Below are 24,806 nucleotides of genomic sequence, written 5' to 3' on the forward strand. Positions count from 1 at the left end.
AGAGGATATCAAAAACAGTCCTTACAAAGAATTTGAGTACTACATATAAAACTTAATTATTTTGCACTTAAGAAGTTTAGGATTAATTGTATAGTCAGATTTTATTTTTGGAATAATAATGTATACTCTTACTAACCAAAATAATTAACAAAACTTTCTTAAATTTTGTTCATCAATCTTTATAATTTCTTTTCTTAGAAGAATTGCAATTAACTCAATTAATTAAAAGAAGAAAATATAGAAAAAAATAATTAGTCAATTGGCCAAAACATATATGGAAAGTTTTTTTTATCTAAGTTTGGTGCACATATCATATAATTAATTAATTAAAAAAATGACACGTACATTTTAATAGAATGATATGTATATTGAGTGTTTTATATATTAGTATTAAATATTTAGTATATTTTTATCATTTAAAATTAATAAATATATATTAATTATTTATTAATTTAATTATAACATATTCCATGTCATTTAAAATTAATTAAGTGATTATTGAATTGTGAAGCAAAAATTTTGGAAAATTGATAAATGATGGTTAGTTTATAACCCTAATTGGTAATCAGCAGTTTAACACAAGTGAATAGTGTACTTTACCGCCCCCCAAACTTCAATTCGAATTTGCCCAATCTGTCTTCGAATCCAATAAAATAATATTTACGCAAACACATAAGCTCTGTTCAAAGAAAACTAGAATTAAACGATCATGGAAGGAGAAGGAAGCTCAGAGATAGAGACAAACACAGACTCTCTTGACAATTCAATAATCTTCCACGTCATCAAGAACACTGTAGGCTTCATCCTCTACATGCACCAGCAGATCCCTTCGTAATAACTTCCCTCTCTCTGTTTTTTAGTTTTTAGGTTTTCTTGTGCCTATTCCGAAAATGCTTTCTAACCTCGCGCTCCTTATGCGGCAGCGTTTTGCAGGATATAACTCTGGAATACGATAGTTTAAAAGAGGAGTATGAAGAGATGATGGCTGTTGCACAAGCTGAAGCCAAGGCGTCTACTAAAAGAAAACATATTAGTAGAATGAGAGAGGTTAGAATTGGGATTAAGAGATTTGACAAGTTGATTAGTACAATTACTGGGCTTGAAACTGCATTACAGCTGATAATTAGTGGAATTCCTGGCTTAGAGAGTTTCATTTTGATTCTTGGAGCTAGTCCATTACGGCCACAGCAAGTATATGAACTGAGCTTTTCACATGGAAATTCTCTTCCTGGTGCTCATACTGATTTTGCTAAAACTAAAGCAGCGGAAGGACTTTCAAGAAAGGTTCTTTTGTTTTTGTTTTTTCCATTTATTATTTTGAAGCTATTTATTAAGTTGCATTATCAAATAGGAATTTTTTTGATCTTAGGTTTTCGGAATTTTTTTAATAGGTGATTCGAGCTCTGATTACGAAGGGTGCTGGCTCTGGTTCCTATCCAGGTATTTGGAAAAAAAAAAAATTATTTTTAGATATGCAGGAATTATTTTTTTTATTTTGGTGAAATTTTAAAAGTGATGTCTCTGTTTCTTTATGTAGGTCCTACTAAGTTGTTTTTGTTGGTGAAAGCTCCATCTTCTTTCCATTTTCCTTTGCAATTTCTACCAAAACGTGACTTCAGATATAGTAAAAAGGTAGGTAAATACTTTTAATTGCATTCAAAGATTTTATAGGTCGTTGTTAAACATTCAAAAGTTTAATTCTTGTTAGATCATTAGATCGAGTATATTAATGTTTACTGTCCTTTATTACTTGTCAGTTGGCAATTTTGCATTCTATATCAATTCTCTGAGTCCCGTTTATGAGTTGTGTTATGCATAGTATAGCTTTCTTCATCCAAATATCACATCTAAATTTCCAACTATGTCTTTCTCTAGAACTTCTCGAATTATAATGAAATTGGAGCCTGCCACTCTCATTCTTATCATTGCAGGCACTACCAAGCATATTATTTTACTTTCTTAGGTTGGAAGCTCAATACATTGTATATTAGTAAACATGCTTCTGTAATATGTTAATGATAGATAATCAGTGATTAAGGTGCTCTCCTACATGATGCAGATTGTGCCAGTCAAATTGCGAGTCAAGTGCAAAAGCCAAAATCTGCAAATGGATGCTCCTGATTATGCTTGTCAAAAGTGCAGTTCCATCAGCTCAGGGGACTCTGCTTCGCATGAGTTAATTTGGTATGTGAGGCTCAATATTTCAAATGGTTGCAGCTCATGTGCACCTACCCTATTTACTTTTGACTTGTAAGGTTTAAAACCAAAATGATAGAATGGGTAAACCAAATCGGATAGCTTAGTGACCAGAGATAATAAGCTGAAATGGGAGTATATTCCATGATAAATATCTGCACAATTTTATCATGTTAATTAAAAGGGTGTCTCTGTCGCAAAAAACTCCTTTGCATGGATTGTTTGTTGTATGCAGCCTTTCCCTATTCCTGTCATATTACTTGCACTTTAAAGAATTTTATCAGGATAATATGTAGTCACTTTTACTCTTAGAATTGGATAGCTATCAGAGTTACTGTTTGCAACATGTTCAGATTCCGTAAAGCATAGATGCACAGCTATTTTGCTTCACTATTCAGGGAAGACCCTAGTAGCATTTGAGTCATGTGTACAGGTTTTTGCTACATAATCTTAAAGAATTAAATGACAGGAGCAGTCCCTCAATATGCTATTTGTGCCCCTTATTTTTCAACTAAAGAATGCATATAATTGAAGTAACCATCTCGATTTGGCATATGACATATGATTGAATTAATTATCTACATTTGGCATATGACTGAATAAACTATCCGCATTTTGCCCCACACTGATATTGCAGATGCCAGGCTTCATCTCTGTGGCCATGTGTCTGGCTTTATTTCCACACATCTTGCTAACATGGTGAATTAGTAGAACTCTTGCTTTTCTTTTTTCAAAATTGAATTAGTAGAATTTGGTAGCATTTTCTCTTAATGTGAAAGCATATGAAGCATCCTCAAAATCTTCATAAACATTATAGCTATGTGCTGTGATTTAGTTGAAATGTTGATAGAATTTTGTTGATGGAGGGAGGGTGAGGATGGTCAGAATAAAAGTACATTTGTTGGCCATAACATTGTATCATAAAGTGATATATCTGAGGTTCTCTTACAGGTTTCAATGTCGACATGTTATTAAAGGCCTGGCGTTCAAGACTCCAACAGAAGAGTGAAAGAAAGTAAAGTTCATCATCTATGTATAGAGCCCATTTGCTGTCAACTCCGCTGTAGCTTCATTTAAAGGTCTCTTGCAGTTTTCAAAGGTTGAAAACAAGTTAATCAATTTAATTTGCTCATGTACACTAGGGCATCCTTTGCCAGGCATTAGATATCATGGTCGCTGGTCAGTAGTTCTCAAACGATTTTCTCTAACCATTAAAATTGAATGTACCACTTAAACTTTACTGTTTTAAGTTCTTTATTGTTTGATGTTACTAGTATAGGAGTAACATATTTATTCCCTGTTGGTCTATTTCTAACTCTAAAGGTGCTCTCCTCTAATGTATGACAAGCAATCATGAGGGAATTAATAAGCAATCGTAAATGTGAAATTGCTTTTGTATTGCTTTATAGCTCAATGTCTTGTCTCACAAATATTTTATGCAGGTGATTTAATATTATTGATGCAAATGAATATGTAGGCATACAAATAAATTGAACGATAGGAGATCTTGCGCTGTCATTATTTAAAATTACATACACAACTAAAATGGTGCTTAACAGCACAGCTTGATACCAGCTTTTTCTTTTATGGAATTTGTTTTTTTCTTTGGTATAGTTGGGAGCTAATAAGTCCATTCCTTGGGAAGAAGTATCTCTGGTGAAGAATTTTCATTCTGTGATACAACACAACACTGGGCCGATCCATCCTTGCCAGTTCTATTTTTGATCAAGTTGCAGTCTCCACTTCTTGAGGCATCTGCAGCACAATGAGAAATTTTGTTGGTTAGTTAACAATCAATCCTAGTACCCAACAGAAGGACAGAGGACGTTTATTAAGAGCAACCTTTCCGGCGGGATATTTGCAGGCCTGTCTCGTGAATATTGAGGTTGAGAGCTTGAACAACGCGTGCAGGTAGAAGAACAGGAGAGCAAGCTGCAGAATCATAGCAGATATTAACATCAATACTGAAATTCTTACTGCCTCTTCAGTATATTGATTATGATTAATTCATTCAGTTACATCCTCAGCTACTGTGCGTGAACCATTCTATAGCATACAGTCTTTCGGTTAAAAAAGCAACATAATGGTACCTGGCTTTTTGCTAAATGGTAAGTTGGTGCCTGCCCTTCTTGGAAGAAAAACTCCAGTCCCGCATGTTTGTTTACCAGAATCTAGAAAGATTGCTCGCATTCCTGATCCTCCCGATGCCCCATTAGTTGGGTGTCTTGTTCTAGAATGAGCTCTTGGGTTGGATTTTGAGCGCTGAGACAACATATAGGAAAAAACAACTCGATTACAGCAGACAAAAGAAAACCAGTATTGAAGGATTTCAGAATGTTTGCCTTGTATTATTCAGCAAAACTGATTTCAGAAAGAACGCATATAAATGCAAAAAGAAAAGTACTAATATAATAATGTAGATATCTGATGGTAACATTTTAACAAGCAGAAAACCCTTCAGCAACCCCCTCAAATCAGCTACTCCATATCAGCCTAATTAAATCCAACAAAAGTAACTATTTATGATGTGTGTGTCATCAACTCTAAATTTACTCTTACCAAAATTCCAACTATTTTAGGAAATGTCAAAATGGTCATTGCTCTCCCTGCTGTATTATCTTTTATTATTCAAACTGATCAATTCAAAAATAGGGGTTGCACATTTTGAGCAAAATCTTCTCAATCTAGCAAATTATTTACTTGCCCCTTCCATACTTTTGTTTCCATGACAAAGAGGGACTCCATCAAAGCTAATAATTCTAGCTAAGTGGAAATCATGATAGGAAAAAGCAAAATGTCAATTTCATTTCAGATAATCCAAGTTAACAAACTTTATCTTTCAGTCTACATCAGATACAAGAAATTTAATTCATATAGTTTGTTAGTCAGGTATTAGCAAATATATTTAAGATAAGGAACAAGTGTCATCGCTATCATCTGTGGTTTTTAATTTTAAACATCTCTATTAGAGAGGAGACCGAATAGAGACTTGTAAAAAGTTGTGAATCTTGGCACATAAGAGTTCCCATCTATATGAGGAATATATATATATATACACACACACACGTACATGTTAGTAGCTATCGATAATTTCACACGTTATTTGTAAACAAAGGCCTACAGCCAACTTTTAATAATTGCATGGCCATGGAACAAAACATGCCAATCAGTTCCAACCTTCCAAATCCATAGAGATTACTTACTACTGCTTCGAGTGACACTATATACAATACCCTCACCGACTTATTGTAGCAGTAACAGCCATGCAATTGATATTTCATAACACCAAATCTGGTATACAGATACATATATATATAGTCCTGGCTTCTTGATCAAATATTTGTTAGTGACAATTCATTTCAAGTATATATAGTGTAATCCCCAAAAACTCAAACAAGAAAAATCCAAACTAAAACATTCCTGAAAGTAATAAAAGAAAAGAAAAAGAAATAGAGAAATGTGTACCAGTTGTTGTTGTTGTGGCTGTAGAGGCAGTTGAGGAAGGTGACGATATTGTTGGTGATGGTGCTGTTGGCTCTGGCCATAGTATTCCTGAAAGAAAGAATATAAAACTTAAACTAAATGGCAAATACCCATTAATGATTATGCCCTGAAAGAGCACTAAAAAGAGGAAAAGAAAAAAAGAAAAAAAGAAGAGAAGATAAACAGATGAATACAGAGGACATGTATATGTATTAATTATTTTTAAAGACAGATGAAAAGAAAGAAACCTTGGTTTCCCATATTGCTTCATGTAGAACATGTGAAGGTAGGCATGACATTCCTTCTTCAAAACCAACTTCTCCTTCTTCAATACCGGCCATAGAAAGTAAGAGAGAGAGAGAGAGAGAGAGAGAGATATTGTTTCAGGTTTCCTTATTATTTTGAGCAGTGAGAGAGAGAGAGAGAGAGAGAGAGAGAGAGATGAGGCTTTTAAGCTCCAACTTCTAACCTGCAACTTAACTAAAATAGTTACGTGGAATGTTGGAGAGAGAAAAATGATAGATTGTGGGGCCCCTTTTTTACTTTACTTTCTTCTACAGCGCGTGTTTAACAGTTCATTTTCACTGCTCACAAAACTACGTCGCCTACTGTCGTCCTTTTTTCACGCTATACCCCTCAGGAGTATGCTTTTGCTTTTATTAAATTTAATCCCTGATTAACCTTGATTTTCGACAGGAATTACGCGTTAAGAAAACAAACCATGTTACGTTTTCTCTGCAATTCTGTATCTATCTTTGTTTATTTTCTTTGAGTTTCTCTATTTAGCGATTTAATTACCAATTTCACCACTCTCATTTACTGTTGCCAAATTTCTGCCTAAATTAAAAAGGGAAGAAAAAAATTGGAATAAGGTTCAATTTGCCCCTCCAACTTATTGGAAAAGATCAATTCACTCATTTTTAACCTTTTTTGTTCAAATCAGCCCAAAACACTCTTCTCTTAACAAATAAAAAACTTAATAATTCTAAGAATATATTTTATAATTAAATTAAAATAAATAAATTCTAGTTTTTTTACACCATCACCACTGTCACTGTCATTAACCCCTCTAAGCGGTAAATCGAGCAGCCAAAAATTTTATACCGGCAAAGCTAGTTCATAGGCCAAATACCAGCATCAAGGGTTGTTGTCCTTCATTTAAAGAGTTTTGGAGGTGAGGAATCAATCGCCAACCTCTGATCAGTAAGATCACGCCGACGAGCAAACGAACTGTGAACGACGGCAATACGATTTCGTCTCCCTTAAATTGACAAACTGAGGTTGTTTTCGGCAATACATGTGGTAGAAAAACTCGCAACGTCGATAAGAGCCTATAATAGGAGTTTAACGTCTAATGGCAACCAGAAAAAGAAAAATAGAGGAAAAAGACTGCAGCGGGTGAGAGAAAGAGAGCCAACCGGAAAAAGAGAAAGTGTATAGGAACCTAAACATATATTTGATAACATTCAAATTTACTATTAGGCGTATGAGGTGTAGTGTTTTTAAATTAAAAAGTTTTATTTAATTTAAATATTAATATTTTATTATTCTTTTATTGAATCACTCTCCTGTTAGAGAAATAAAACTCACTCTCTGAAAAATGGATTAAACAGAACTAAAAGAGTAAAGTTTTGGACTGATTTGAACAAAAGTCAAAATAGGTAAACTGATCTTTTTTTCAAAAAGTTCGAAGGCAAATTGAATCTTATTCCAAAAAATTCACTTATTTCAAAATTTTCATACACAAAATTTTACAGATTTTGACTTAAAAGTTACCTTTCTAATCAATGGGTCCGTTAGATAATGTATTTGTCAGATTCTGGTTATATGTTCTTTGTACCAAATAGTAATTACTTTCTTTCTTTCCATAAATTATTCTGGTTGACCTACTTTCAATCAAATCCAATTGAATATTATCAACACTAAAATTATATGTAGAAAACATTAATTATGGGCCGTAGATTATCAGGGTTTTTTATATATCATCACAAAATTATTCTTTCTCGTGAGAAATAGCAAAATATAAAAGAAAATATTTTGATATTTGAAGCAATTGATGCCTAACTTTTTAAGAAAAAAATTAGAGATGTTTGGTTTATAGGTTTTGTGCTGTTACTGTTACTCAACAACTATATTAAATTATTTGGTAAAAACTTAAAAGATCAACAAAGTAATAACTAATTTAGTTTCAATCAATTACCGATTGTATGAGTTCTTTTTAAAGTTTCTTTATTAGCTAATAATTTATTTATTTTTTATTTATTTAGATAATATTATTCTTATTAAAACTTATTAATAACATTTTCCTTTAAGTTGATTTTATATAATTAATTTTATATAATTCATAATAAATCATATTATTATTTGAAATTATATTTAATAGTTGAATAATTATGATATTTGAAATTTAAAAAATTTTATTAGTAGAATTTAAATTTTTATTTTTATTTTTAGAAATAACTTTTAAAAATATTCTTAACAATAAATACATAATTATTATAAATTACTTTTGTTAATTGTGACAATGAAAATAATATAATAAAATGAATTATATTTATATACTATTAGTAGTTATTTAATATATTAATAGTAACCGCTAATAAAAATTTATAAAACAGTTTAATTTATCAACTACTAGCTGCATTAATCAACCGAACCAACCAGACTCTTAATTCAAATTCAAAAGTCAAACCATATTTTTAGTTACTAGATGATTTGCAAAGTAATTTTAAATCATATATCCTTACCAAGTTTAGTTTCATGCACGTTCCTAACTATGTTTGGTATGTATTGCCATGCAAAAGTTCAATAATATCACTGACTTAGAATATAAATAGAAATAAAAAAAAGGTCCTATATAAATATATAATAACAAAATTGGATAGCTTATTTTGGAAAGCAATCTAACTAGTAAATAGATGTTTAGGTCATTATCAATAGAAAAAAGAAAAAAGAAAAGACAAAAAGAGGATATATATAATATATGGGGATATGGAAAAAGGGAATTCCAGTGATTACAATATCAGAATTCATGCAAGTAACAGGTGGAGATGGGTTGGGTAAACCCCTTCTCTATTTGGGTTTGTTGCAGTCACTTGTTCATGCAATGCCTTCTACTCCATAATCTAAAACTTGTCATTAATAAATATTATTGATCATAGAAAATTCTACACATTTCTTTGTGTGCCCAAATGGTGTTCGTTGGTGACCAGTTGAACTGGTTGCGGGTGATGACTAAAGAGTGATTGCTAAAAATGGATATATGGGTATGATCTTAAAGCAGCTTGTGCTTGTTCTTAACTACCCACACCAAAACCATGGAAATCAACTTTCTTACAAATTTTTATTTGGTTTAGGAAAGTGGGTGACACAAATCATCCCTGGAGGTGGAAAAGGACAGTACTGCTAAGAATTTGCATCTTCCTATTTTGTTGTGGGAGGCAACGGAACTATGGAAGATATGGGCATATTGGTGAACTACTTTCTAGTTTCTTAAAGGATGTTCTTCAATAAATCATTAGACTTTGCTCTGCTCGTTAGGAACTAAAAAAGCTCCCGAGTGGGTCTCCTTCCTCCAAAATCTAGTGAATTATTTTTCATAATTTAAAACTACATTCTCTTACTACTAACACTAACAATTAATACTCGCATAAAATGCGGACTACGAGTGTCTCGAATAATATTCTTTACATGTATATTTATTAATTTATTAATAATTAATTCTTCTTTTTAATTCATTTCGATATACGTTTCAACATGAATTTTTATTTTATTTATTTTTTTAATTAATATATAAAAATAAAAAGAAATATGTAAAAAAAAAAGAATGTGGTTTTTTTAAAACAAATTATAAAAAAAATATTTGAAAATCTTTATTGAATATACTTCGTATAATAAGAAAAAATAATGATTTAAGGGCTTATTTAAAATGCTCTAATTAATTAGTTGGAGGATGAATTTATACCAAAATATAGTGAATTAATATTACACTAACAGTTAATAGTTACGCTGTAGAAACAAGCTAATTGCGTATGAAAAAGATTAATGTTCTTCAATAGCTAATCTTCTTTTCAAACGCATCAATGGAAGAGCTGAATGATAATAAAGGGTAGCAATTGATAGTGGACGAAATCTTTTAAAATTTATAATTTAAACTAACTTGTTTATTTTTCTTAAAAGATGATAAGCTTTTTCTTAATCTTTTATAATTATTTGACACAAGCTTTATCCAAGTATACATATTAAAGGGACTTTTACACAATTATAGGAAAGCGCCTCCATATTTTTTAATTTTACAGTCACTTTTTTTACAGTTTTTTTCAATAATCTTTTTTATAATTTTATTTATTTTATACGTTTTTTTTAAACTGCATTATAATATTTTCTATAGGTATTCTTTTAGTATATTTTTATTATTGTTAAATAGTCATTTTATTTTAATTATATCTTTATATACTTTAAACTATATTTAGTATATTTTTTTATACACACATTTTGGTGTTATCAAAATACAATAGTTGTTATAAAAAATATATATAATATCATTTAATTTATAAATATTAAATATAAAAATATAAATAAAAATAATAAATTTATCTCATTTAGCTGATTTTACAGTAATTATTTATTTAAATTTTTTTTTAAGAAAGATGTATTACTGTGAAATCATATTATATCATAACGGTATTTTTTATTTTAGTATCTTTCTTTGAAATAAATTCTAAAAAGTAAATTAATATTCATACAAGTTAAAATAAATAAACTTTTAATATCTTTTAGATATTATTTTTTATATATTTTTTCTGACAAAATTTTAATAATATAAATTAAAAGTAATATCTTTTCGGTATCTTATAGGTATGCTTTTAATTACCCCGAACCTATCTCTAACCTTCAACCCAAAAAATAAAAAGGAATGGCGTATCTCGTACCTTTTTACTATTTATTTCTCCTCTTGTTAAAAGCCCGAGAGTTATCCCAAAAGGCCTACATAATTTCAAAATTTATCAATTTTAATTATTTTCTATTTTTATTTTAATTATGGCAGTTATCAATTTCATTTCTAACTAGCTGTAGACAATTATTGCTAATAGTTTTACTGTGAATAACAGTTTCAAATAGATTCTAAAAATTTATTAAGTTACTATAAAAATTACATCTATATAAATTAATAATTAATATATCATTTTTAAATTGGAAATAAATTCTAAAAGATTTATTAATTAATATATTAATGATATTTATAGAAGTTAGATATAATAAATATGCTATTATTTTAAAAAATTATTTTGTATATGAATGAAGATTAATTTTATAGTATATCAGCAAAACCACCGCATGTTAATAGAATAGATTGGACAAAAATCAAAATTTAACCTGCGCATCAACATTGAACGCGGAATAAAACAATTCAATCGATCTTTCCCATTCAATTATATAAGAGATGTATAGTACTTCTCAGAATTAAAATTTTGAAAATATTATAGTTTAACATCGAAAACCAAAAATGAAATCGAGGAGATTTAAGAAAATTTATCTCAACGGCTCAATTTTCCATTGAACTGAACAAAATTCAGTTCAATGCTTCTCCATAAACAGCAGAGCATGCATTATAGCAATAAGAAGCAAAATCAGGTTGATTTTGAAAATTACCAAATTCTCCTTATAATCTTCGACGCCTTCTTGTTTTTCTTTTTCCTCGTTATGTAGTTGAATACTGAAATAACTATGCCAAAATTCAACCTCCAGGATAGTTGGTCCATCATGAAGTGCTCTGGGTTTGAGAAATCAGACAATTATAGCAACAATTACCACTCATCTGCCTGGTCAGCAGATAGGTGGCTTTCGTAATGTAACTTCGAAACAGGGTGTAATCAGTGGCCTTAAAGATGTTTAAGCTCTCATCCTTCAGATCCTTCATTAGGAATTGATGCAGAAACAACTAGCAAACATGACATTGCAGTATTGCACAACTTCCATAAAGTAAAGGCTGATCAAGTATAAGTTGAGAGGAGATAGCCAAGAAGGTCTGCCCGGCCCTTCCTGCAATAGGACATGCAGAAGACAAAGTGCACAATTCTCCGATTCCTAATGCTCCAGTTTCCTGTTTGGTTAAGACAGGAAACTTGAGACTTCACTCACACGCATGCTGCTAGTTGTTTTTATTAGCCTATGTGTTTCTTCATCTAACTCAACACCATCTTTCTTCATTCGCTCTGTGACTATTAAAGGCATTTTTCCTGCTTTTGCATATGTTCGTAGAAGAGAATTATATATTTCTGTACTCACATAGCCAGCATTCCGAAGCATAACAAGAAATTCCTCTGCCCCTTCAGCATTCCCTTTCTCCTCAAGAATCTTAAACACTTCCCTAACCAACCTTTTGTCAGGACTCCACGTTTTAACAATAGTAATGGCTTTCTTAAAGCAATCTAAAACTTTTTCCATCTGCTTAGTTTTCAAATGTCCCCATGTAAGAAGCTCCCAAGTAGTGTAACAAGGACAAACACCCTTTTCCACCATGCGACGGTAAAAATTTTCACTGTCTTCTATCTGATTTCTATTGATATAAGCTGCAAGAAGTATGTTGGCAACCTGAGGATCACCAGTTCCAGAAACTGACTCCCACTCTGTATAAAGATTCTCTGCTTTTTCAATCTCCTCAAGTTTAATAAGTGAAGACAGCATACAAGTATATTCAGCATCATTCATTTTGCAAAACAATGACTTCATCTTATTCCAAATTCTGTGCACCGCATCTTTATCTCCCATGTTTGTATACAAACTAAGAAGGGAAGAATATGCTAATCGATTTTTCCTTGAAGCCCTTTTCTCCATTTCTTTCAAAGTAGATACTGCATCTTCAAGTAGTTTATTTTTCAAATATAAATTAGTTAATGTACTATAAGTTATCCAGTCCGCCTCAATTTTCAACTTCTTCAGCTCCAATAACACTTTCTTCGCAGATTCTACATCATTTAATGAAGCGCACATACTTAGCCACAAATTAAAAGTTACAACATCAGGCGTAGTGCTTTTCTTGAGCTCTTCAACAATCCTTTTAGCCTTGTCGAATTCTCCATCAGCAATATATAGAGAAATCATATGGTTATAAGGAAGTGGATTCTTCACAAAACTACAATCGCGCATTTTCTCCATCAAAGCTTCAGCTTTAACAACATCTTTACATTTAACATAAGTGTGTAAAAGAGCTGTACATGTTTGCCAGCCTCTCATTTCATCAGGAAGATCCTCAAAAAATTTCTCTGCACTAGTTAAACCGCGGACTTTCGCAACTAAATCTAAATGCACAGCATAATCACCTGGCAATAGTTTCAACTCACGCTCTTGTGTCATCCATTCACAGACCTAAACAAAACAACCATAATAAAATTGTACAATCAAATGAACTAAAAGAAACAAAAAACATTTATAATTTTTTTTTTAAAAGGCACAAATGTCAAAAATCAAACCTCAAGTGCGTGCTTGTAACGCTTCATCTTTCGAAGCTCTCTTACTATTCGGTTAAGCTGATACTTCTGCACTTTGTGTCCTTCTGTTTTCCATTTCCGTATTGCAATTACAGCGCTCCGTTTTGAGTACACCAAGCTAAATATTCTCCTCCCTAGCGTATCTCCCCCGCGCCTAACAGCCTTCTCCGCCGTTTCCGTCGCCGCCGCTTCCGTCGAGAAGTAGCGGGCAGCGGCTGCAAGGGTTGCTCTAGAGGAGCGGCGTAACATTTCGTACTCTACTTAGGGTTCGGTTTTAAGGGCGGGGAATGGCTATTTGGGTGAGTATAGCTCGTCAACCGCCGCAAATCCAACTAAATACGATATTCGAAAAATTATAGTAACATATATTTATAATTTTATAGATAAAATATGTATTTGTTTATTGATTCATTAATAGTTGAAATAATAGAGACATTTAGATATTAGAGTTTCTACAATTTTTACCCACAAATTCTATATTTTTTCAAATATCAGATATTGATTTGTTTTCAATAATTTAGAACCATCATACGTTTTTGTAATATATTTTAAAAAAATTAAAATAATTTCATCAGATTATACTCTTATGCAGTTTTAACCGATCTTATTCTAATAAATCTTTAGTAATATAAATTTTTTAATTATTTAATATTAAAATATATATATTTTAAAAAAAAAAAAAAACTAAAATTAGCTTCTTTTATGTTCATATTTAGAAAGCAAACATCTAATAATTTAAAATCTTTGAAATTATTTTGCTAAATAAAAATAATTATAAAAAAGTAAGAAATTATAGCACTTAATTTATGTTATTATGACTCTGTTTTTTGTAATATAAATATTACCAAAATTTTAAATAAACTTATATAATCTATAGATGTAAAATTAAAACTAAAGAAACTAAATTAAGAGATTTTCGTGCCTATTTACTTTTATATTAATATAAAAAAAAATTGGACATTAATTTAAAATTAAAAAATTAAGAAAAAAATAATATAATTTTCCACTTGTAAACAATATTTAAGGTCTTTTATTTTGAATTTAAATATTGACTGTTTAGATTTTAAACTGTGTTCAGATGTCGGTTAAATTTAATTTTTAATTTTTCTATTTACATGAATGTTATTCGAAATTAATTTTTATTAAAAGGAATGTTCGACATGAATAGTTACGATTTGAATATTTGAATCATAAACTCAAAAAGGTTAATTTTTTTATTTTGATTCTTTTAAACTGAAAACTGAATTAAATTTGAATAAATTTTATAAATTAACCAATTTTTTTGTTAATTGAAAAAAAAAAAGTAACAACACCCATCAATTGAAAACAACTAAAAAAATTTTAAACAAAGAAATCAAACAAAAAATCAAAATAGTGAATATTAAAAATCTGAATTTATAATCGGATATTCGAAAAGTTACCTGAAAAGCTATCGGTGGCTTCCATGAATTTGAAGCCATATATAACCATCCTCTTACTCAACCTCATGCTGGATCTCCGGTGAGCAAATTTCTGACTCCTAGACTTGGGGCAGATGAGGTTAAAGTTAACTTTGACGATGCTCTAGATATCTGGAATAATAGAGGAAGCTTTTGGTCCGGTGGTGTCCACGATTAACTAGATTTCATTTGTTTCTTATGTCTTTCTTCTTTTCTTATGGAAGCCGTAGCGTTAAAATGTGCTGTCTAATAGGCTAATCTAGAAGAACTGGAAAAAGGTGATCTTTGAAGGGGATGATGCTCTTGCCGTCATTCATACAATAAATGAAGTGTGTTCCTCCATCTGAAGTTGCAGTTATTGTTTAGAATATTGCTAACTTAATCTCTTTCTTTGCTAACTTGATTTTCTGAAACAAAGTATAAAACCTAAAAAGCAAAGAATAAATCAACATAAATCCACTAGATTAAATAAATAATAAATAGATTTTCAATATTAATTTTAAAGTCAAAGTTAACAATTATATTAAAAAAATTAGAAAAAAATTAGTTTCAAATCTTTAAAATAAAATTATAAATGTCACAAAGTTGTTTTATTTTTCTTCAAAATTTTATTTGCTTTGGTCAATTTCTAACCAACATTGATGAAATTAACACATTTTACAAAAGTTTCAAATATAATTAATCAATCCGAGTTGATTTTAGAACATCAAATTTAGAAAAAAAAAATATAAATTCAGAAATAATGTTGATATGTTATATAAAAAATAGTAAAAGTAAATAAAAATCAACATACTAGAAAAACATATCTAACATGAGAAAAAATAAACAAAAATATTAATTTATCGCGAAAATAAACTAAAAAATGACATAATTAAAAGTAAATTATAGCATATAATAAAAAATAAAATAAAAAGCTTAAACCAAAAAATAAATATACTGAAAGATAAGCTACGATGTGACAGAAAATAAATAAAAAATACCTATTTGTTATGAAATTAAATCACAAATGTTGAGTTATTGTAAAAATAAATTAAAAGACCACATACTTAAAGATAAATTATAGCATAATAAAAAATAAACTAAAATCTATATATTTTGAAATAAAAATATTATTTTATAGCAAAAAATAAACCCAAGATAAATTAAAAAAATATAAATATAACAAAAATCATATATAGCATACACGTGACATACAAAATGACATATGACACATCAAATTATTCCACCATCTAATACAAATGATATAATAAAATAACACGTGACATGCATGTAAAAATAAAAATTATTTTTCATTCTTTTTGTCTTTTACCATGGTTCATTCTTCAATTTTTATTTTTTCGTTTATTTTTTAATTATACATCCATCTCATTTTCTTTTTAAAAATAAAGATTCATTCTCATTTGAAAAATGACTTATTCCATCTTTTTTTTTTCAACTTAAAAAAAAGTCACACATAACATGCATGCAAGTAAAATATATATTTTTCCTTTGCCACATACTATCAATTATTAACAACTCAATTTCTTCATTTCTTTTATTCAATATATTTCAAAATTATTTAATTCTCTCTTCTATTTCTCTTCAATTGACGTTTGATTTCTATCAAATATTTTTTCTAACTACTTAATTATAAAACTATTTATTATAATATAAGTTTTTTCAATACTATATTTAAGAGATATTTACTGATTAGAATGAAATTATTTAAATTTAATAAAAACTATTTAAATGAATCTTGAGAAAAAATAATATTTTTATTAATTTAATAATAATTATTAATTTTTATTAATACATTTATATTTAATTTTCATTATTTAAGAATTTTAAAGAAAATAAAACATGGTGGAGGATAATTTATTAAAAAAATAAAATAAAAAACTGTAAAAAAAAATATGAAAGAAAAAAATTACACGGGCCCATAAAAACAGAAAAGAATATAAAGAATTCCGTATAGCGTGAAATTTTCTTCCTTTTTTTGCCCCCGAGTTCCAAAGAGTTGACTCATTTGCAATCGAGCCAGAAATGAATTATTGGGCTGGGCCAGAAGGTTAGGGTCCGAGTACGAAATTGTGATGCGACAAAAGAGCAAATCCCAAATCTCAGGCGCTCTCTATTGGGAGGAGGACTTATTGTCCAAGCAAACGCAACCCACGTATGCTATGACTTTTTGTTTTTCATTTTATTTATTGAGATTTCATTCTCTTCGCAATATTTTCCCTTTCCTTTTCTTTTTTTTTCTTATTATTTTCTTTAAAGTTGCAATGCCAGGCGGGAACTCCATCACCGGCGGCAAAGTCGGCGTCAGAGTAGTAGTAGCAGGCGACCGTTTCACCGGAAAATCAAGCTTGATAGCGGCGGCCGCCACCGAGACTTACCCTGAGAATGTCCCTCGTGTGCTTCCTCCTACTCGCCTCCCCGCCGATTTCTTCCCCGATCGCATCCCTATCACTATCATCGACACTTCTGCTGCGTAAGCACTTATTAGCTCTCTCTCTCTCTCTATATATATATATATATATATATATATGCAAGTAGTTTTTCGCTTAACTTTAGGATCCAGAGATTTAGCTTTAACCAAAAGCTTTATCTTTTACTTATTTATTGTTATGTTACTAATAGATTGGAGAGTAGAGGAAAGCTTATCGAAGAATTGAAGAGAGCTGACGTGGTAGTGTTAACTTACTCATGTGATCAACCTTTGACACTTAGTCGTTTGAGTAGTTTTTGGCTCGAGGAACTTCGCAGATTAGAGGTGCTTTGCCATTCGCATTATCAATTCTTTTACGTGTCTTTATGTTCAGAGATAACTGAATATATATTTTTTTTCATTTTTAAATAAAATAAAGGTAAAGGTACCTGTAATTGTGGTTGGCTGCAAGCTAGATTTGAGAGATGAGGCTTATCCTGTTAGCTTGGAGCAGGTCATGGGACCCATCATGCAGCAACATAGAGAAATTGAGACTTGTATTGAATGTTCTGCAGTTACCCTTATGCAGGTGTATATTGTTGCCTTCAACTTTTGGTTTGTCACATAATGTTAGAGACTGTAGTGTAAATTTTCCTTAAATTTCTTCTTATTACTCTTTTTCCATATTCAAGTTTCTGCATTATAGTATAAAAGGTCTTTAAAAATTTAAAAAATGGAACTTTAAAATCTTTTAGGTTCCAGACGTTTTCTTTTATGCCCAAAAGGCTGTACTTCATCCAACAGCTCCATTGTTTGACCAAGAACATCATACTTTGAAACCTAGATGTGAGAGAGCTTTGAGAAGGATATTTCTTCTTTGTGACCATGACATGGATGGCGCACTCAACGATTTAGAGTTGAATAACTTTCAGGTTTCTTTTTTTTTTTTCCTTTTTTCTGTTTTCTTTACATTGTTCTTTCCCACTCTTTTCGTGAATCTGACACATTGCAATCATACATACAGGTTAAGTGTTTTAACGCTCCACTGCAGCCTGCTGAAATAGTGGGTGTGCGAAGAGTGGTACAAGAAAAGAAGAGAGATGGTGTTAATGACATTGGTCTTACTCTTGAAGGATTTCTTTTTCTCCATTCTCTTTTCATTGATAGGGGGCGAATTGAGACTACTTGGACTGTTTTGAGAAAATTTGGTTATGATGATGAGTTAAAACTCAGAGATGATCTTCTTCCTGTACCTTATAAGCATGCTCCTGATCAGGTATATCTTGCTGTATCTGAATTTTCATTTCTGGAGTTGATTTTCTGTGAAGTTCTTGTTTTTAGTAGATAGAACAATCATTACTTGGTTTGTAAAGTTCTTAACTTTTACGGACAGTGTTATGTTGATACAGATTTGCTATTCGTGTGTGTATGGCAAAATTGGAACAGTAATAATTTAGTTTCTTCCAGAATTGCGGTCGTTAGTTTGCTTGTGTTTTTTCCTGTTTTGAGATCCTGAGTAGTTAATAACCAACTTCCTTGTAGCTCATAATGTTTAAATAAAGAAATCTACTATTAGGTGTGCTTAAATTAATCTAAGAGGCAGCCTAGTGATTTGCTTTGCTAATTTCCAATATATGTACATCCTACTGTATGCATGGTTCTGGGAAGAGCATATCTTTGTGTTGCATCATTTTACTAATATGCATTTGAACAACTCAATAGTCATTTCAACTAAGCTTTAACCTTAAGTTATTTGAGGTTGACTGTATGGATTCTTTTTCTCCACTCTAAATGATTTTGGCTACATTTTTTGAAAAGATGTAAGGCCGCTAGGTCATCTTGTACCACTTTTTTCCATGTTAGTTTAGGTCTACCTCTAACATCCTTTTCTTCATCTACCATAATGTGATCTGCCTTTCTAACCATGGCATCTAGAGGTTTATCACTCACATGACTCAAACATCTCCATCTCCGTTCTCTTAATTTGTCTTCAATGGAAACCACATCCACATTTTCTCTGTATACTTGTTATGGTCTCTATCCATTATGTCAGCCACATCCATATTAACATTCTCATCTCGGCAAGATTCATCTTCAAAACATTTTGCACCCTCATTGCCCGACTTTCATTGCCATACATCAAAGCACGTTGTATCACAATGCGGTAATACTTCCTCTTCAGCGTGTTTGGAGTCTTGCGATCACATATAACTCCTGTAGCATGTTTTCACTTCACCATCCTGCTTTAATCACATCACCATCTATTATGTCATGAAATATGCATGCTTAAATCTTTTTAATATGAAATGGTTATTTTGCATTACTTATGGCATTTATTTATTTATTTATTTATTTATTTTTCCCGTAACTTCATTAGTAAAAAAAATTCACCCTTTAACTGTGATTTTGTAGAGTATAGAGCTGACTATTGAAGTGGTAGAATTTCTTCGTGGGATCTTTCGATTGTTTGACATTGATAATGTATGTATATTTCTATCTCAAATGCTTGTATTATGATTTCACCCCATGCTAGTTACATTCTTTGTTCTCTTTTATGTGATTTGATTAATCCCATTATCTCGAATGAACTTTAATGTTTCAATCATGTCATTTACTAGCATGGAGCCCTACGACCTACTGAGCTTGATGAGCTATTCTCAACTGCTCCAGAAAAGTAAGTTAAGTTATTTGGCTTAAATTATTGTCTTAATTGCAACATATACAAATCTTCTCGTTGCACTATATTGCTGAGTAGACTGGCTGTTTTATACAATCCTATTTTTGATACTGGATCAATCTCGTTTGCAATTTTACAATTTGAAAACTTCCATGTGTTCATGTAAGTGAAATAAGATATTCATAATAGATATTTTTCAGTTAAAAAATTAATAAATAAATGATGCGACTAATTCAATAATTTCTTGTGATTTCGCATGATTTTTCTCATATGTGCTGTTCCATTATATATTTCAGTCCTTGGTGTGAAGCTCCTTACAAGGATGCTGCAGAGAGAACAATGCAAAGAAGTTTAACTCTTAAGGGCTTCCTATCCGGGGTGTGTATTGCCACTTTTCAGTCTTTAGTTTTTAGCTTTTCTTAGGTGGCTATAAAACATCTTAACATTTTGTGCTAATGCAGCAGTTTAATCTGTGTGCATTGGCGAAGTACTCTTCTTTGTTGTATATTCAATGTGATATATTTTTTTTTCTTGTGAAACTGAAGTGATACACTGTTTACACAGTGAAATTTAGTTTTTCTGTGTCTGAGAACGTATTGTTAGAAGGAGCTGCTCGTTAAATATCAAATTTGTTTGGATGTTGATTGAAAATTTATATATTCCTGCTATTATATTAAAACAGTATAGAAGGTGGTTTTCCTCCAATCTGTTTAGGAAAATGTGTACTAACTTAGTGTTATTATTTTACTTATTGACTCCATCCATGTTTTATTTGATAAAATTTTAAGTCTGTTGTTTGTAATCTTCCTAATAAAATTTTGAATCTGTGCCTGTAGTGGGACCTTATGACGCTGCTGAATCCAAAGAGTAGTTTGGCTAATTTGATATATGTTGGTTATAGTGGAAATCCTGCTTCAGCACTCCGTGTTACTCGAAGAAGAACAGTAGATCGAAAGAAGCAACAAACAGAAAGAAATGTCTTTCATTGCTTGGTTTTTGGTCCTAAAAATGCTGGAAAGTCTGCTCTCTTGAACTCATTTTTGGGAAGGTGTTGAATCTGAAACTATTATAATTGCTTGATGTTTGCATAATATGTTGGTATGCTCAATAATGGTTTTATATACTTTTCTAAGTCATAAGTAGCTGTATTCTCTTGATTATCGGTAAAAATTACTACATGTTTGGCTTTTCGTGAACGAATTTCATAATCTTCCGCCATGTTTTCTTCATCCCCCTCTTGTTCTGTGAATTGCGTGAAAGTAAGATACTCCAAATACGGGAGTCCAAGAGTTTTATAAAACATTCTTGATGGAAAAAAATGTGAATGAAAGATCCCACGGACCTAGGGATATCAACTTTCTGTCCCAATCTTCATTGGTCATTCTTTTTTCTTTTCCCCCTTGTTTCCTCTAAGCAATAGTGAGTTTGCTTCCTTTTTTTTTTTTTTTTTTCTCCCAATCTTTATTGGCTTTTCATTTTGTTCTTTCATTTTTGTTTCCTCCAAGTCAATACTGAGTTTGTACTTCCATTTTATCGCAGGCCGTTCTCAGAAAGTTTCCATTTGCCAATAGGTGAGCATTTTGCAGCAAATGTTGTTGACCAGCTTGGGGTGAGTTGAAGCAGTAAAAATGGTGAACCTGGATAATCTATATATTTATTCTATGCTTAAGTAGCATATTCTTGAGAAATGGGTTACAAAAATTATGTTGTTATTGTGTATAGCCATAATTTAATATTTAGTAGACAAATGTAACTGTTTTCTTAATTAGGGGTTGGAGACTTGGGCGTTGTAAATGATTTTCTTTTTCACGTAATTAATTATCTAGGGGATTAAGAAGACTCTTATTCTGCGAGAGGTGCCAGAAGATGGAGTGAAGAAATATTTGTCAAATAAAGAATCTTTGGCAGCCTGTGATGTTGCTGTATTTGTCTATGATTGGTAAGTTAGGCACTCCTATTTGTTTAAAGAGCTGGCTTTAATGTACCATATTTAATAGGACTAACCACTAGATGTCATTTGTCCACCATATGACACATTTTTCAGATTTCACTGTACTATGACAGTGCCTTTATGGTCATCTTTTTATGAAATTCCTTATCAATATCTTCTCATCTCTGTTTCCAACTATGAGAGCTCTGTCCGACCATCTGTGCTTCCTCTTCTCCTTTGTTATTTGTTGTTAACTTCTTGATATTGAAGCATGACATAGGATTTCTATTTCCAGTTCAGATGAATATTCATGGAAAAGGTCTTGTGAACTGCTTGTGGAAATAGTTAGACAAGGTGAAGAAAGTGGCTATGGAATGCCTTGCCTTCTTATCGCAGCCAAGGATGACTTGGATCCATATCCAATGGCAGTACAAGATTCAGTAGCGGTATAAACTTCCGCCCTTGGCTAACTCATCTTTGCTTACATACTCTATTACATGATTCTTTCGGAAAAGGGACATATATGCATGAGATATTTTCTGTTCGCATTAGTTGGTAATTATTGCTCATCATTCTTCTTATTTTCAATTCCAAATTGCTTTTTAGGTTTGTCAGGAGTTGGGTATAGAGGCCCCTATTCCCGTCAGCACTAAATTAGGAGAAATGAACAATGTGTTCTGTAGAATTTTAAGTGCAGCCGTACGTCCTCATTTAAATATTCCAGAAACTGAATCTGGTAGGAGACGGAAAGTATTTCGCCAGCTTGTCAATCACTCCCTTATTTTTATGTCAGGTTGATCCTCTCTCTTTCTCTCAGTGCTGCGATTAGTATCTGCATAGCATGTGGATTCATCATATGCAGATTTTCTTGACTGAGTTCTGTTTTAAATATACAGTTGGTGCTGGTTTGGCTGTTGTCGGTCTTGCAGCTTTTCGTGCCTACTCAGCAAGGAAGAATTCTTCCAATTAAAAATTTAAGCTGTCAATCAACTGCTGCCATTTTGGTAATTCAGTAGAAGGTTTTTCCAGTTTTGCACACTACAACTCAAGATTTTTTTGTATATATATATATAATGTTCATGTCCCTTGGAATTCACATTTCCATTCTTTTTCCTCCTTTAAATTTAAAGGTAGGCCAACCACATGTTGCACTGTTGTGTGTAATGCCCCTATCACAGCACTGTCATGCGCTGATTGAAAGATCACTCGCATCATTTTGATGAATGTTTTCACTTGGCAATTCTGTAGCTGATAGTTCTGCTATCACAAAGCTTAATCTAAACATGTTTACAAGTCTTACTTTCATTCCGTTGGCAGTGAGTTCTATCATGCTTATGGAGAAAGCTATTTGTATCGCCAACTATCCAACGGTAAATCACCCAAAGGCAAATGTTCTACTATGCTTATGAAAATCGGTTTGTATTGTTTAAACTAAAACAAAAGAGGAACAATGTTGGACGGACTTGTAAGGAAAAGTAATAAGTTTCAAGTAATTAGATGCAAAATCTCTCTATTAACCGCTTTTATGAAATGGTTTGGTAATAACAAACAACGTCGTAGATTCGTTTATTAAGGGGGTAAGCAAAATATGCCTAGTAAAAGTGTGGAACATGGAGGGAATTAGGGATGTGGTTCATGGATCCAAATGGGTCTTTGCTCATCTGAACTTGCAGCGAATTTCCTGAGCAAAGGGGAAAATGAAAGAGTTGAAATGTACTTGACGAGCTTATCAAATTTCCTTGTTTAATTTATTAAATGGATGTAAATGAGATTGAATGTGTCCTACTTTCTTTCTTTGTAATAATATAGGATTTCATCTATTTGGATTTATTTAATCTTCAAAAGAAACCTGATGTTTCGGCAAGGGAGAACGTAGATATTCCACCTGAGCTTTGTATTTTCAAGACCCTCGACTTGTATGTGTATCCAATATAATTTGTGTTGCTTGATTATTGATCAAATTTTTCTATCTAAATTCCCATCCCTCGATATTTGAATTGTGCTATCACAAAATCATTCTTAACTAAACCTTTAATTTGGGAGGAGCAAATCACAATGTGCAACGATTTTCCTTGCAGGTTGCTAAAACTAATGATCAGTCAGTAGAAATGATATGTAGGATTGTTTGAAACTATCTGAATGCAAGTAGAAGATATGCCATTTCATTTTTTCTTTCTTCTTTTCTTTTCTTTTAAGAAAAGGGATCTTGAAACATAACAGGGTCCTCCAGCAATGATATGTAGACAAGTGGTAGAAAGCGATCTTCCACAATTGTTTTGAGATATATGTACGAGTTTCATGAAAGGGGGAGAAAACAAAAAAGAAAATTGATGTGAAAGGGTAGGATTCTGAGAGATCAAGCAGGGGAAGAAAGTGTTAAAGAAGATCTCCAAATTTCATCTATCAAAAGCTTTTACATATATCATATAGTGTCTCCTTTTCTTCTCATACGCTGTGTCTATGTTTTTCCTGGCATGCCTTTTGACTTCTTTTTGCATACATCGTGCCCCAAATCTTTGTATCTTTTGTCTTCACATTATAATCTCCATAATTGCAGAGAGAAATCAATTCATTAACAGTTTTTCTTTTTAGTTTTCTACAAATTACTTTCTATATTCTTATATTTTGTCAATTTCTCACTATTGTATTTCTTCTTTTAGCATTTTTATTTATCTTCTTATATCAAAACTTAAATCTTGCCAAGCTCAATTTTTTTTTTTTAAGAAAAAAAACTTTTAACTTGTTTTCATTCGGCCTAATTATCAAATAATTCCTAAATTTTTATTCTTTTTTTTTTTTTAATTTTTAACCAATTATTACAGAAGTTATATTTAAACTCTCAAAGTAGCAGCTCCTCCTGACTTGAATGCCGGTCCTTGGTTTGCAGACGTTTGGGGATAGAATTGCTTTCATGTTTTCAGCTCCCTTTGCTCCACTCACTTAAACAGACTAGGTCAGTTTCCTTTCATACTAAAAATAATTCTTTGATCTACTTTCTACAGGAATTATGGTAGACGTAAGAGAGTGTGAATAAGGTCTTTTTGCAGTATGAGTACGATATTAAAACATAAAATCATAAAGCTCTTTGTTAGATTATATTAGTCAATAATCTATTCCAAGATTTTAGTTATTTGTTTATATTCTTGACCCACAATTAAAGGGGTTGATTTTAGGTGATTGATTT

At 31.4% G+C, this 24,806-nt stretch overlaps 4 protein-coding genes across 7 annotated transcripts; 2 read left to right on the plus strand and 2 right to left on the minus strand.

Annotated features, from left to right (window-relative positions):
* The first annotated feature begins 480 nt into the window (after positions 1-480).
* LOC8272054 lies at positions 481-3,917 on the plus strand. 3 transcript variants are annotated; one of them, XR_007216810.1, is made up of 7 exons: positions 486-831; positions 924-1,284; positions 1,392-1,440; positions 1,538-1,632; positions 2,060-2,184; positions 3,148-3,375; positions 3,811-3,917. XR_007216810.1 is itself a non-coding variant. In XM_048377369.1 (6 exons), coding segments are annotated over exons 1-6 (753 nt in total). In that variant the 5' UTR covers positions 481-709; the 3' UTR covers positions 2,835-2,898. The 3 variants fall into 3 exon arrangements, 2 of the variants coding, with proteins under 2 accessions (XP_048233326.1, XP_015575623.2); XM_048377369.1 differs by lacking the exons at positions 3,148-3,375; positions 3,811-3,917 and adding an exon at positions 2,834-2,898 and having other exon boundaries at positions 481-831; XM_015720137.3 differs by lacking the exon at positions 3,811-3,917 and having other exon boundaries at positions 3,148-3,604.
* LOC8272053 lies at positions 3,683-6,299 on the minus strand. Its single transcript, XM_002520708.4, has 5 exons — positions 5,928-6,299; positions 5,662-5,748; positions 4,287-4,458; positions 4,039-4,128; positions 3,683-3,951 (listed from the first exon to the last, which is right to left on the minus strand). Exons 1-5 carry the CDS (start codon positions 6,018-6,020, stop codon positions 3,818-3,820), a joined length of 576 nt encoding a protein of 191 aa, XP_002520754.1. The 5' UTR covers positions 6,021-6,299; the 3' UTR covers positions 3,683-3,817.
* A 4,781-nt stretch (positions 6,300-11,080) lies between these two features.
* On the minus strand, positions 11,081-14,944 carry LOC8272052 (pentatricopeptide repeat-containing protein At4g02820, mitochondrial). Its single transcript, XM_015720126.3, has 3 exons — positions 14,591-14,944; positions 13,152-13,501; positions 11,081-13,047 (listed from the first exon to the last, which is right to left on the minus strand). Exons 2-3 carry the CDS (start codon positions 13,416-13,418, stop codon positions 11,791-11,793), a joined length of 1,524 nt encoding a protein of 507 aa, XP_015575612.1. The 5' UTR covers positions 13,419-13,501; positions 14,591-14,944; the 3' UTR covers positions 11,081-11,790.
* Positions 14,945-16,509: 1,565 nt separating this feature from the next.
* Positions 16,510-22,927, plus strand: LOC8272051 (mitochondrial Rho GTPase 2). Of its 2 annotated transcripts, XM_002520706.4 has the most exons (15): positions 16,510-16,760; positions 16,865-17,078; positions 17,228-17,360; positions 17,455-17,604; positions 17,771-17,947; positions 18,040-18,291; positions 19,428-19,496; positions 19,634-19,689; positions 19,989-20,070; positions 20,529-20,740; positions 21,232-21,301; positions 21,519-21,631; positions 21,918-22,068; positions 22,229-22,415; positions 22,519-22,927. In XM_002520706.4, exons 2-15 carry the CDS (start codon positions 16,870-16,872, stop codon positions 22,590-22,592), a joined length of 1,935 nt encoding a protein of 644 aa, XP_002520752.2. In that variant the 5' UTR covers positions 16,510-16,760; positions 16,865-16,869; the 3' UTR covers positions 22,593-22,927. The 2 variants fall into 2 exon arrangements, with proteins under 2 accessions (XP_002520752.2, XP_048226318.1); XM_048370361.1 differs by lacking the exon at positions 16,510-16,760 and having other exon boundaries at positions 16,774-17,078.
* Positions 22,928-24,806: the final 1,879 nt, after the last annotated feature.

This window comes from Ricinus communis, chromosome 1 (genome assembly GCF_019578655.1).
Source record: "Ricinus communis isolate WT05 ecotype wild-type chromosome 1, ASM1957865v1, whole genome shotgun sequence".
Lineage (NCBI taxonomy): Eukaryota > Viridiplantae > Streptophyta > Magnoliopsida > Malpighiales > Euphorbiaceae > Ricinus > Ricinus communis.

What these genes read in the sequence shown, in the direction of transcription:
- LOC8272054 (XM_015720137.3), top strand. Translation starts at nt 710, where the DNA reads ATGGAAGGAGAAGGAAGCTCAGAGATAGAGACAAACACAGACTCTCTT. An exon ending in CGGAAGGACTTTCAAGAAAG is followed by an intron (nt 1,285 to 1,391) that starts GTTCTTTTGTTT and finishes TTTTTTTAATAG; the next exon opens with GTGATTCGAGCTCTGATTAC. An exon ending in ACTTCAGATATAGTAAAAAG is followed by an intron (nt 1,633 to 2,059) that starts GTAGGTAAATAC and finishes TACATGATGCAG; the next exon opens with ATTGTGCCAGTCAAATTGCG.
- LOC8272053 (XM_002520708.4), bottom strand. Translation starts at nt 6,020, where the DNA reads ATGGCCGGTATTGAAGAAGGAGAAGTTGGTTTTGAAGAAGGAATGTCA. An exon ending in ACCATTTAGCAAAAAGCCAG is followed by an intron (nt 4,129 to 4,286) that starts GTACCATTATGT and finishes ATGATTCTGCAG; the next exon opens with CTTGCTCTCCTGTTCTTCTA. An exon ending in GCAAATATCCCGCCGGAAAG is followed by an intron (nt 3,952 to 4,038) that starts GTTGCTCTTAAT and finishes ATTGTGCTGCAG; the next exon opens with ATGCCTCAAGAAGTGGAGAC.
- LOC8272052 (XM_015720126.3), bottom strand. Translation starts at nt 13,418, where the DNA reads ATGTTACGCCGCTCCTCTAGAGCAACCCTTGCAGCCGCTGCCCGCTAC. An exon ending in GTTACAAGCACGCACTTGAG is followed by an intron (nt 13,048 to 13,151) that starts GTTTGATTTTTG and finishes TGTTTTGTTTAG; the next exon opens with GTCTGTGAATGGATGACACA.
- LOC8272051 (XM_002520706.4), top strand. Translation starts at nt 16,870, where the DNA reads ATGCCAGGCGGGAACTCCATCACCGGCGGCAAAGTCGGCGTCAGAGTA. An exon ending in CTGCAGTTACCCTTATGCAG is followed by an intron (nt 17,605 to 17,770) that starts GTGTATATTGTT and finishes AAAATCTTTTAG; the next exon opens with GTTCCAGACGTTTTCTTTTA. An exon ending in TTCTCAACTGCTCCAGAAAA is followed by an intron (nt 19,690 to 19,988) that starts GTAAGTTAAGTT and finishes TATATATTTCAG; the next exon opens with TCCTTGGTGTGAAGCTCCTT.